The 12,292-nt window shown below is 22.2% G+C and overlaps 1 protein-coding gene across 1 annotated transcript in view; it reads right to left on the bottom strand.

Annotated features, from left to right (window-relative positions):
- Nucleotides 1-12,292, bottom strand: part of LOC122503686 (solute carrier organic anion transporter family member 74D) — a 15,830-nt gene extending 3,538 nt beyond the window's left edge. Inside the window, exons 1-3 of the mRNA XM_043614323.1 lie at nucleotides 11,322-12,292; nucleotides 10,238-10,347; nucleotides 4,633-5,072 (exon numbers count right to left, since the gene is read on the bottom strand). Coding sequence (XP_043470258.1) covers nucleotides 4,633-5,072; nucleotides 10,238-10,347; nucleotides 11,322-11,649 — 878 coding nt within the window. The 5' untranslated portion in view covers nucleotides 11,650-12,292. The remainder of the gene's footprint in view (nucleotides 1-4,632; nucleotides 5,073-10,237; nucleotides 10,348-11,321) is intronic.

Raw genomic sequence — 12,292 nt, 5'->3', positions numbered from 1 at the left:
AAATCCTAATAAAATCCTTCGCGAGAATTCAATTATTATTAAAAAATAGTAAAATTTCTCAAAAAAATTTAATTATTTGACAAAATTGTAATAAAATTCGTTACGATAATTCAATTATTTTCATAAATAATAAATGGATTATTCGGTAATTCATTTTTAAATCATTTTTTATTAGAAAATTCTAGAAGAATTCAATTATTTAAATTAAAAAATAAATAATTTATTAAATAATTGAATGTTTGTTAAAATTGAATTCTCATAAAAAATTTTATTAACAAATTTTTAAATAAAATTGAATTCTTTTGTCAAATTTTAATAAAATTTTTAAGAATAATTACATTTTTCGAGAAATTTAATTAAAATATTGTATCAAAAAAAATTCTAATCCTGCGATGAGTTTTATTATTTATGGAAATAATTAAAATTTTCCCAAAAATGTTATTAAAAATTTTTCTAAAATAATTGAATTTCGCAGAAGAATTTTATTATTTATAAAGATAATTGAAATTTTGACGAGAATTTTTTAAAAAATTTTGAACACAATTGAATTTCTGAGAAGAATTTTATTGCTTTTAAAAATAATTTAATTCTTGAAAAGAATTTTATTCAAGTTTATAAAAATAACGAAAGTTCTGTGAAGAATTTTGTTATTTATATAAATAAATGAATTCTTGCAAAGAATTTTATTCAAATTTATAGAAATAATTGAATTTCGGTAAAAACTGTTATTATTTATTTATAATAATTGAATTTTTGCAACGAATCTTATTCAAGTTTATAAAAATAATTGAATTTTTTAAAAGAACTTTGTTAACTTTTTTTTCAATAATTAAATTTTTGTGACGAATTTTATGAAAATTATTTTTAAATAATTGATATTTTTCGAAAAATGTTACTAAATTTTGTATATTAAATAATTGAACTCATGTAAAAATATTATTATTTATAAAAATAATTGAATATCAAAGAAGAATTTTATTAATTATAAAGATAATTGAAATTTTGACGATGATAGTTTAAAAATTTTTAAACATAATTAAATTTTTGAAAAGAATTTTATAATTTTTGCAAATAGTTGAATTCCTGTGAAAAATTCTAATATTTTTGTAAATAATTGAATTCTTTTAATGAATTTTAAACAAAGCATTTTTTTGAAATAATTAAATTTTTCAAGAAATTGAAATTAAATTTTTATGAATAATTACAATTTTTAAGCAATTCCTGTGAAATTGTATCAAAAATAATTGAAATCCAGCGATGAATTTAATTATTTATGAATCATAATTGAATTCTTGCGAACTATTTTATTAGAATTTTTTAAATAATTGAATTTCCAAAAAGAAATTTATTACTTTTAAAAATAATTCAATTCTTGTGATGAATATTGTTATTTATGAAAATAATTGAATTTTGCAAAGAGTTTTATAAAACTCTTTTTAAATAATTGATATTTTTCGAAAAATTTTGTGAAATTTTTTATATTAAATAATTGAATTCTTGTAAAAATTTTATTTTTTATGAAAATAATTGAATTATTTCGAAGAAATTTATTAAAAATTTTATAAATTATTTAATTTCTGTGAAATTTAGCCAAGGACTTGTATTAAAATTTTTAAAAATAATTGAGTTTCGAAGAAGAATTTTATTATTTATAAAGATAATTGAAATTTTGACGATGATTTTTTAAAAATTTTTGAACATAATTGAATTTCTGAAAAGAATTTTATTACTTTTGAAAGTAATTTAATTCTTCCAACGAATTTCATTCAAGTTTATAAAAATAATTTAATTTCTGTGAAGAATTTTATTATAATTATACAAATAATTGAATTTTTGCAACGAATTTTATTCAAGTTTATAAAAATAATTTAATTTCGGTAAAGAATTTTATTATTTCTAAAAACAATTGAATTCTTGAAAAGAACTTTGTTAAAATTTTTTTTAAATTCTATGAAAATTTTATTAATTTTAAAAATAATTGAATTATTTCCAAGAAATTTTTTTTTTAAATTTTGTAAATAATTGAATTCCTCTGAAATTTTGCCAAGAATTTTGGGACGCATGATTATTCCCCAAATGTCATTTTTCCGAAATGTCATTTTACCGAACTGCACTTTTGCGAATAGTCATTTTTGCGAAAAGACAATTTTGCGAAATGTCACTTTTGCGAATTGTCATTTTTGCGAAAAGCTATTTTTGCGAATGGCCATTTTTACGAATTGTCAATTTTCCGAAAAGTCATTTTTGCGAATCGCCATTTTTACGATTTGTCAATTTTTCGAAAACTCATTTTTGCGAATTGTCATTTTTACGAAAAGACATTTTTGTAAAATGTCATTTTTGCGAAAAGCCATTTTTGCGAAAACTCATTTTTACGAATTGCCATTTTTGCGAATTGTCATTTTTAAGAAATGTCATTTTTGCGAATTGTCACTTTTGCGAATCGCCATTTTTACGAATCGCCATTTTTACGAATTGTCATTTTTGCGAATAGTCATTTTTGCGAAAAGTCATTTTTACGAATTGTCATTTTTGCAAAAAGATATTTTTGAGAATTGTCATTATTGCGAAATGACATTTTTACGAATTGTCAATTTTCCGAAAAGTCATTTTTGTGAATCGCCATTTTTACGAATTGTCAATTTTCCGAAAAGTCATTTTTGCGAATTGTCATTTTTACGAAAAATACAATAGTGAATTTATAGACCTACAAGTTTTCTATTGTATTTTTCGCAAAAATGACTTTTCGGAAACTTGACAATTCGTAAAAATGTCGATTCGCAAAAATGACATTTCGTAAAAATGGCAATTCGTAAAAATGGCGATTCGCAAAAGTGACAATTCGCAAAAATGACATTTCTCAAAAATGACAATTCGCAAAAATGTCAATTCGCAAAAATGACTTTTCGCAAAAATGACTTTTCGCAAAAATGACTTTTCAGAAAAATGGCTTTTCGCAAAAATGACATTTCACAAAAATGTATTTTCGTAAAAATGACAATTCGTAAAAATGGCGATTCGCAAAAATGACTTTTCGGAAAATTGACAATTCGTAAAAATGGCGATTCTAAAAAATGACAATTCGCAAAAATAGCTTGTCGAAAAAATGACAATTCGCAAAAGTGACATTTCGCAAAATTGGCTTTTCGCAAAAATGAGTATTCGCAAAAGTGCAGTTCGGTAAAATGACATTTGGGGAATAATCATGCGCCCCAAGAATTTTATTAAAGTTTTTAAAAGTAATTAAAGTCGGAAGAAGAATTATATTATTTGTAAAAACAATTCAAATTTTAATTAGTAACTTTTCCAAAAATCAAATTTTTTTTAGTATTTTTAACTAAAATCCTCTTATCAATCCAGTATTTATGAAAATTGTAAAAATTATTCATTAAATAATTTATAAATCATAATTTTAGTATAGTTCTTGTAAAATTAAGTTATTTAAAAATAAATTATTGTCAGAAATAGAAAAAATGGAAGGTTTTGTATTGAAATTCGTGGTAATTGCATAGTTTACGAGGCAAACAAAAAAACATCAAAATTCAGTTTTCTTATGAATTTTAAAAATTCAATTTTTTCCAATTCCCACTTTTACTAAAAATCCCTGAATTGCCTGACCTGTGGCAACCCTGAATATTGTTTTTGAATATTGGAATTTTTGTGAAAAGCAAATTGTGTTCCTATGTCTGAAGTCATCAAGTTTTAGAAGACCTTTCGCAAACTTCTTGTTGAGTTTTAGCACCAACAGACTCTTTCTACTTTGGCAGCATTTCTACAATTCGTTTTGGATCCATCATTGCTGTCTAGAACTTTATTCGGACCCAATGATGATTTTTCGTACCTAACTGACCCAGTGTCTTATGGTACTCCCAAAATTAGTTTTGTTTGGATCCTTAAATTCCTTAGCACTTCTAAAAATACCTGACTATCCAGACAAATGCTGCAACTAAATACTTCGAAGTTTGCAAGTCAATCTTTAATAAATTTTGAGAAAAATTTCTGTGCTATGTGGGAAAGTAATTAATTTAATTACTTTTCACTCAACCACATAATGATAGTTAAATTTTTTTCAGTCTACATATTGATCCACTAACTGCTTATTTAGTACATTACTAGTGAACCATTTCAGTCTGTCGTCAATTTGCAATAAATGGCTCTTAAACGAATTTCGCCAGGAATTTTAGTTATTTATCATTTTTCCTAATGTATAAGAAATATAAAACTGATTTGTTAACATCCAAAGATAAAAATGTCTATAAATATTCTATATGTAATCAGAAACAATTATTCTTATCAAAAAGACAATATTATAATCTTGCACTCAAATCCGTTGATTTTACGATTTCTATCAATGATCTTCTCTCTTCATGATATTTTTATATAGGTAGGAAAAAACATGTTCCTTAAAATACAGGAACAATCCAATTAACACAGTTTCGATAAAACCAACAATCCTCCAATTGTACCAATAAAAATATTTAACTATTACAAGTAACTTTATGCTATGTCATTTTTCTCTCGAAGCCAAAATAAAATTATGAATAATTCCAGAAAGATTTGAAAAAAATAAATTTTTCAATTTGAAATTAAATGAAATTTGAGAAATGAAAAATTTAAGTTTGTTCGAATTACCTTGGATCTTGAGTGGTAATTGTCGGTGTTAAAGTTGGACTGATGTAAAATCCGAGTGAAAATGATGCTAGGCCGTAACCAATCGCAGGACCCAGCATCCGTATAAAAAAAGAGAAACTAATAAGTGCTGGAGTTTTTGATTTTTGAATATTGTCATCCATGTAGGAAACGCCTAATGTATAATACAGTGAACCACCAACTCCTGATATGGCTTGTGCTATAAAGAGAATAATCTGCGGCGTGAAATTCCCATCTTCCTCAGTACAATCAGCATCTCTTTCCTTGTCCTGGCAGAGGAATTTTTTTTCCTTCATTAACAGTCTGATATTGTCTGTTAAATTTTCCCGAGCTACGCCATATTCTTCAGTCAACATCAATGCATCCTTTCCTGGACCATAGAGAAAATGTGGAAGCATCGTCAAACAACAAAATAAAACCACCTGAAAAGTAAAAAACTTGTTTTTGAAAACAGTTTTGAAAAATGTAGTATTAATATTTTTATCATTTTATCATTTTATCTACTAAAACCTACTAATTACTACTTTTTTCAAGTTATGCTACTATTTGGGTACTTTCTTAGATTTCAGTCACTAAAAGATATTTCTGTTTTTTTTAGAATTTCCACTACTTTAAATTCGCTGATAATAGAAATAAAAAAATTTTGCTCAAAAATTATAATCAAATTCTTTAAAAAGATACAATTTTGTTTCAAAAAATATTCGAAATTCAATTATTTTCCATATCTAGTATTTTAATCAAATTTCGCAAAAGAATTCAAGTTTAAAAAAAAAAATGATAAAATTAATCCAAAATTCAATTAATTTCATAAATAATAAAATTTTCACGAGAATTCAATGAATTTATAAAAGCATTTAACAAAAATTTTCGAAAAAATCAAATATTAAACAAAATTTTTATACAATTCTTCAAAATAATTCAATTAATTTCACTAATAATAACATTTTTTATGGAAATTCAATTATTTAAAAACATTTTTGATAAAATCCTAAACAAGAATTCAATAATTTTCATAAATGATGAAACTCAAGAATTTCAATTATTTAAAATAAAATTTTTATAATATTTATTATAGATATTCCGAAAAAATTAATTATTTAAAGCAATGTTCATAAAATCCTTATGAAGAATTCAATTATTTTCAAAAATAACAAAATTTTTCAAACAAATTCAATTATGTTCAAAAATTAAAAAAAAAATTTTGCCAAAATTTCAATTATCTATAGGTATAAATAACAAAATTCTTCTTTGAAATAAAATTACTTTTAAAACTTTTAATTAAATTAATAACATTGTCAAAATTTCAATTATTTTCAAACATTTTCCTGAATTAAATGATTTTCAATATCCAATATTTTAATAAAATTTTTAATTATTTTCATAAATAAAAACATTTTTTAAAGGGATATTCAATTATTTTTATAAATAATAAAATTCTTTTTAGAAATTTATCTAATTATTTTAATAAATAATAAAACTCAATGTAGAATTTCAATTATTATTTTTAATACATTTTTAAATTGAATTCCTCGAAAAATGTAATTATTTTTCAAAATTTTATTAAAATAAAAGAATTCAATTATTTAAAAATTTGTTGACAAAATTCTTTATGAGAATTCAATTACAAGAAACAGTAAATTATTCAATAAATTATTTATTTTATTTTTATATAAACATACTAAAAAAATTGAATTTTGGAGAAATTATAAATAATTCCAGAAATCCAATTATTTAAAAAAATGTTAATAAAATTTTTTATAGGGATACAATTATTTTCATAAATAATAAAATTCATCGCTGGATTTCAATTATTTTTAATACAATTTCACGGGAATTGCTCAAAAATTGTAATTATGAATAAAAATTAAATTTCGATGCTTCGATAAAAATTAATTATTTAAAAAAATGTGCTTTTTAAATTCTTTGAAAAAATTCAATTATTTACAAAAATATTTGAAAATTCAATTATTTTGACTTTTTGAGGCAATTTAATAAAATTCTTTGAAAAATTCAATTATTTTAATAAATAACAATATTCATCACAAGAATTCAATTATTTTTAAATTAATAAATTTCTTCTTGGAAATTCAATTATTTTAAAAAAATTCTAATATAAAGGTTCGCAAGAATTCAATTATTTTCATAAATAATAAAATTCATCGCTGGATTTAATTTATTTTTAATATAATTTCACAGGAATTGCTGAAAAATTGTAATTATTAATAAAAATTAAATTTCAATTCCTCGAAAAAATCAATTATTCAAAAAAAAATGTTCTTTTTAAATTCTTTGGAAAAATTAAATTATTTACAAAAATATGAGAATTCTCAACAGGAATTCAATTATTTTCAAATATTTTAATAAACTTGTTCGAAAGAAATCAATATTTTTAAATACAATTCTAATTAATTTTTTTTTTTTTGAAACAATTCAATTATTCTTTGAGATTTTAATAAAATTCTTCCCAAGAATTCAATTATTTACATTAATAATGCTATGAAAGAATTCAATTATTTCGATACATAACAAAATTATTTCCGAAAATTCAATTATTTTAAGGGATTTTAATGAAATTCTTTGCAAAATTCAATTATTTTCATAAATAACAATATTCATCTCAAGAATTCAATTATTTTAAAATTTTAAAATTCAAATATTTTATAAATATATTTATAAAATATTTTTAAAATTATTGTCTCAAATTTTAATAGAATTCCTTGTGAAATTTAATTATTTTGAAAAACTTTTCGCAATTCAATAATTTTCAATATCTACTATTTTCATAAAATTTCCAAACAGAATTCAATTATTTAAAAAATTTTTTGTAAAAATCTTTGTAAAAATTCATTCCTTTTCATGAATAATAAAAATTTCTCAGGAATTCAATTATTTAAATTAGAATTTGCATAAAATTAGTCAAAAGAAAAGAATTATTTAAAAATTTTTATAAAATTCTTCGCAAGAATTAAATTATTTTTATAAATATTTAAATTCTTTTATGAATAATAAAATTTGTTGCAGAAATTCAATTTATTAGCAGGATAAGATAGAAGTAAATATTTTTGATGAAAATTAGGAAAAAGTCAGGAAATAAAATATAGAATTGAATTCTTGTCAGTTTTGTGAAGTGTCTATAACGAATTTTTTTGGTCATCAAGTTTAATTTTTCGATAGGTACTTTTTTACTCCTTTTTTTTATTTTGAAAGCTACTTTTTGCTACTTTTTAAAACTTAATTATCTAATGCAAAGTCTGCATTACATTTACCTAAATAATATTTATTATTAATAATTAATCATTAATAATAATTATAATAAGAATTCTGAAAATTAAAAGAAACGAAAACTTTTCTTTTCATTTGTCTTCTCTTTTTCTTCTTTTAAATTCTATATTAAAAGGCAAAAAAAAAATGGATTAAAAAAATGCAAGATTTTAAAATGCTCCTTGTAACACTTTGATTATAGTTTCAAAGATATTTACAGAAGCTTATCTTGTCTAGCAATAATCTGATTATGTCTCCTGATGATTAAGATTTTTTATCGTCTTTCCATATTTGTAATTAATAATAGGTGAAAAGAGGAAAATTTATTTATTGGTAAATGCAATGATAATATTTCTTGTTTACAAATTGTGCAAATGTCTGGGTTAAATTTAAAATTAGTGCCTTAAAAGATAATTATCAATAATAATTAAATCTTCTTTAACAATAAATTTTCAGTTTCTAAAAAGAAATTTTTTTCTTCCATAAATTTGAATTTCCATCAATTTTTCCATTTCAAATTGACAAATTAATCAATTTGTCAAAATTCAAAGTTTTTAATTCAATTTTAATTGGGAAATTGAAAAAAAAATTTTTCGAAAATTAATTAAATTTAGAAAAATAAAAAAAAATAATACCACATAACGAGTATTGCATGTTAGTGAATGAACATGGATGCGATTTCAGTTGCTCGTAATTTAATTAAGCGTCGGTGTATTTGCAAGTTGACTATCGTATGGATGGCTTTCGTCATTCCAAGCCGCAAACAAATATGCTTTCATTCATACCTTTCAGCTTACAATGTATTGACTTATTTTTTTTTGAATAGTGCATATAGTGAGAATACTCGGAAAATAAAATACCATTTTTTTCCATTTGACATTAATTGAATAATTATGATATTCCATGTCAGAGAGAAATTAAATATAGTACCATAAATAAAGTAGAGATTACCAAATTGCTCCGAAAAATAAAATCGAGTCGAAATATTTTTTCTAAACTTAAAAAAAATATTTATTACTCTTTGTTTGTCTTTTAATACTTAAACGGTAGAATTCAATATTTCTCAATTGTTATTCCAGATGAGAAATTCCATGTAAACTCATTCAATAAAAAAAAAATTAGATTTTAAGGGACATTGTTTTATTTAATCAATTTTAATTTTTATATGGTAAATTCTAAAGCATTTTTTGTCTATTTTTCAGTTCTGAAAATATTTTATAAAAAAAGAATCAGTTAACCCTTCTTATTTCGAAAATAAACTTTATTTTTCAATATTTAGGGAAACTACATCTTTTTTTATTTTTTTATCATTTTTATTGGAAAATGATATTGTTTGCAGTAAATTATTGTATAATGTTAAAAACTGGGAACAACAATGGATTTTCAATAAAATAAACAAATAATTTTTAAAAACTAGGATTTTTTTTATTTTCTTGAAAACTCATTGTTGTTTCATTTTTATAAAAATTACATAATTTACTGGGAAAAATCTCAGCTTTCCAATAAAAAAAATTTAGAAGAGGTATAGTTTTTGTGAAAATTGAAAAAAAAATTTTATTTTTCAAAAAAGAGGGGTTCAAATATTTGTTTTTTTTTGAGAAAAAGAGTTTTTGAATTGAAAAGTAAAAAGAAATACTAAATTTTCATATTTTTCTATATTTTTTAATTTATTATAAAAAAAAATTTCTTTCAATGACTATATAAATAATAATTATTTTTTTTCTAACAGAGGATACAAAAGAAAATAAATAGAAAGAATATAATAATAATAATAATTATTATTATTATTATTATTATTATTATTATTATTATTATTATTATTATTATTTTTTTTTTTATTAAATTATTATTTTTTTTGGAACATTTTTTTCAATTTATCTAAATATAATATAAAGACCTTCTTAAATTAAAAAAAATTGAAACAAAACAGAATAAATTATTTTAAACTACTTTTTATTTTATTTATCTTTCTAAATATAACAGAGAATATTGTTGAAATATTTCTGTAATATGTACTGTTACATGGCAAGTTTATGACATTATTACATCATAATTTTAATAAATTATCTGCTTAAAAAAATTAAATATAAAAATGATTGAAATTAGTTTTTCTCAAGTTTCCGATATTTGAAACTGGAGTTAAAATTTAATTTGAAATTCAATTTAAATTTCCATTTGAAATTTAATTTGAAATTCAATTTAAAATTCAATTTTAAATTCAATTTAAGATTCAATTTGAAATTCTAAAAATGAAAGCATCCTTCTTGTTTCTTCTGATAATATTTTTCTTGTTTAAGTAAAAATCGGTAATTAAAATTTTTCCTACCGATAAAATTCCAAAGGCAATCCATCTCGGTCTGTGTCCTTTTCCCGCATAATATGACAACACAACTGTCACAAAAAGTTGCGAAATATCATTTCCCACAGTGATGATACCTAAACGAAAAGTATACTTTGTCTCAAAAAAGAGATTATAACACTCTTAAAAATTTTTCCTTTTCAAAAGGGGGAAAAATAATAGGAATACAATGAAAAAAGTAAGAAGAAGAAACAGAAAAAACAACGAAAAAAGAAAAAAAGAAGGAGAAAAAGAAAAAAGGAGGAAAAGAAACAAGAAAAGTAAGATAATAAAAAAAAACTGAAAAACGATGCAGAAAAAAAGAAGAAGAAAAAGAAAAAAGTAAGAGAAGAAAAAAAGGAGGAAGAGGAAAAAAAGAAAATAAATTTTTTATTTAATTTATTATTTTAAAAATTTTTTATTTTTATTTTATTTTTTTCCTTGAAAAGAAAAAAAATAAAATTCATTATTTTAAATATTTTTTTTTTTATTTCATTTTTTTCCTTGAAAAGAAAAAAAATAAACGAATAACGGTAAAAGAAGGTAAAAAAAGAGGAAAAGGACTAGAAAAAAGAAGAGAAGGAAAAGAATAAAAGAAAAAAGGTTAAAGTAGGTAAAAATGGAGGAAAAGAAAAAATAAAAGGGAAAAAAGGTGAAACAAAAAAGAAGAAAGAGAAATAAAGAAAAACAAAAAAGAGAAGAAAGAGGAAAAAAAGGAAAATTAGAAAAGAAAAGAAGAAAGCAAAAAAGAAAATGAAAAAAGAGAAAGAAGAAAGACGAAAAAAGAAAATAAAAAGAAAGGAAAGAATATAAGAAAATTAAGAGGAAGAAAGGGAAGAACAAAAAAGAAAAAAAGGAGAAAAGAAAATAAAATAGAAGAAAAAGAAAAATAGGAGAATATGAAAATAGAAAAAAAGAGAAAAATAGAGAAAAATAGAGAAAAACAGAGAAAAGAAAAGGGAAAACGAATAAGAAAGAAAGGGAAAGAAACGAGAAAAGAAAATAAAATAGAAAAAGAGAAAAAAAAGAAAAACTTTTTAAAACAAAACTTTTCTTAAATACAAAAATTTACCAGTTGTTTTCGATGGTATTTTAAATCTCTTCTCAATTGTTGTAATAGTACCATTAAAATATGCGAAACTAGCACCAAATATACATCCTAATACTCCATAAAGAAAAACGTATGCTTTTTTATTCGCAAATCTCTGCAAAAATGGTCCACGAATAAAACCAATTCCACAACTTGTTTCATCCGTTAATGGGAAATCTTTAAAAAACTCATCGAGTTCTTGTGATGGAGTTTTTATAATTTTCCCCCCTGCTGTTGAATCATTAAGAAGTTTTTCACTAGCAGGTCCATTTTTTTCACAAATTGCATTATTCGATCCCTTCGAATTCATTTTTTTTATCCCCCCCGCTTTCAAAAATTCCACTCTCTTTTTCTCCAACACTATACTTCTTTCTTCTATACTCTATATATATTTCCTTCTCTCCTTTATCACCTTAATTTAATTTCACGAATTCCTTAGTTCTTTTCTGGTTCAACATTTTCTTCAAATTCACAAAAATGTTCTTTCTCTAAATTGTACTTTTTTTCTCACACTTATTGTTGTACTTTAACGGAATCCATGATGAGAAAATAGTAGTTTGTAAAAAATTATTTTTTACACTTTCTCATAAATTTTTAAACTGAGTTTATAATTTTTTGTTCAATTTCATATTCATTTTGTATTTTGGGAGAAAGTAGTGAGAGGGAGGTTGATCAAAAAAAAGGGGGGGAGGGAGAAAAAAAATACAATGGTTTGTTGATGTTTATATGTGATGTTTGGATGATTAGAATGAGGAGGATGATGATGATGAAGATGATGATGATGATAAATTGAGGTTCTTTAGAAAATTAATTCGTGTCCGAAAACGTTTGATATTCTTTTCTAACTGAATTCAACTCTTGACTTTTGACAAGACGTATTCAGATGTGAGGTGATGTCCCCACTTTCGAATCATGAAGACACTCGAGAACTAGAAGAAATCCTCGACGGCAGT

This window comes from Leptopilina heterotoma, unplaced genomic scaffold (assembly GCF_015476425.1).
Source record: "Leptopilina heterotoma isolate Lh14 unplaced genomic scaffold, ASM1547642v1 Lhet_11, whole genome shotgun sequence".
Taxonomy (NCBI): Eukaryota; Metazoa; Arthropoda; class Insecta; order Hymenoptera; family Figitidae; genus Leptopilina; species Leptopilina heterotoma.
The sequence above is the reverse complement of the archived record's forward strand: the minus strand, read 5'-3'. Positions and strand labels throughout refer to the sequence as shown.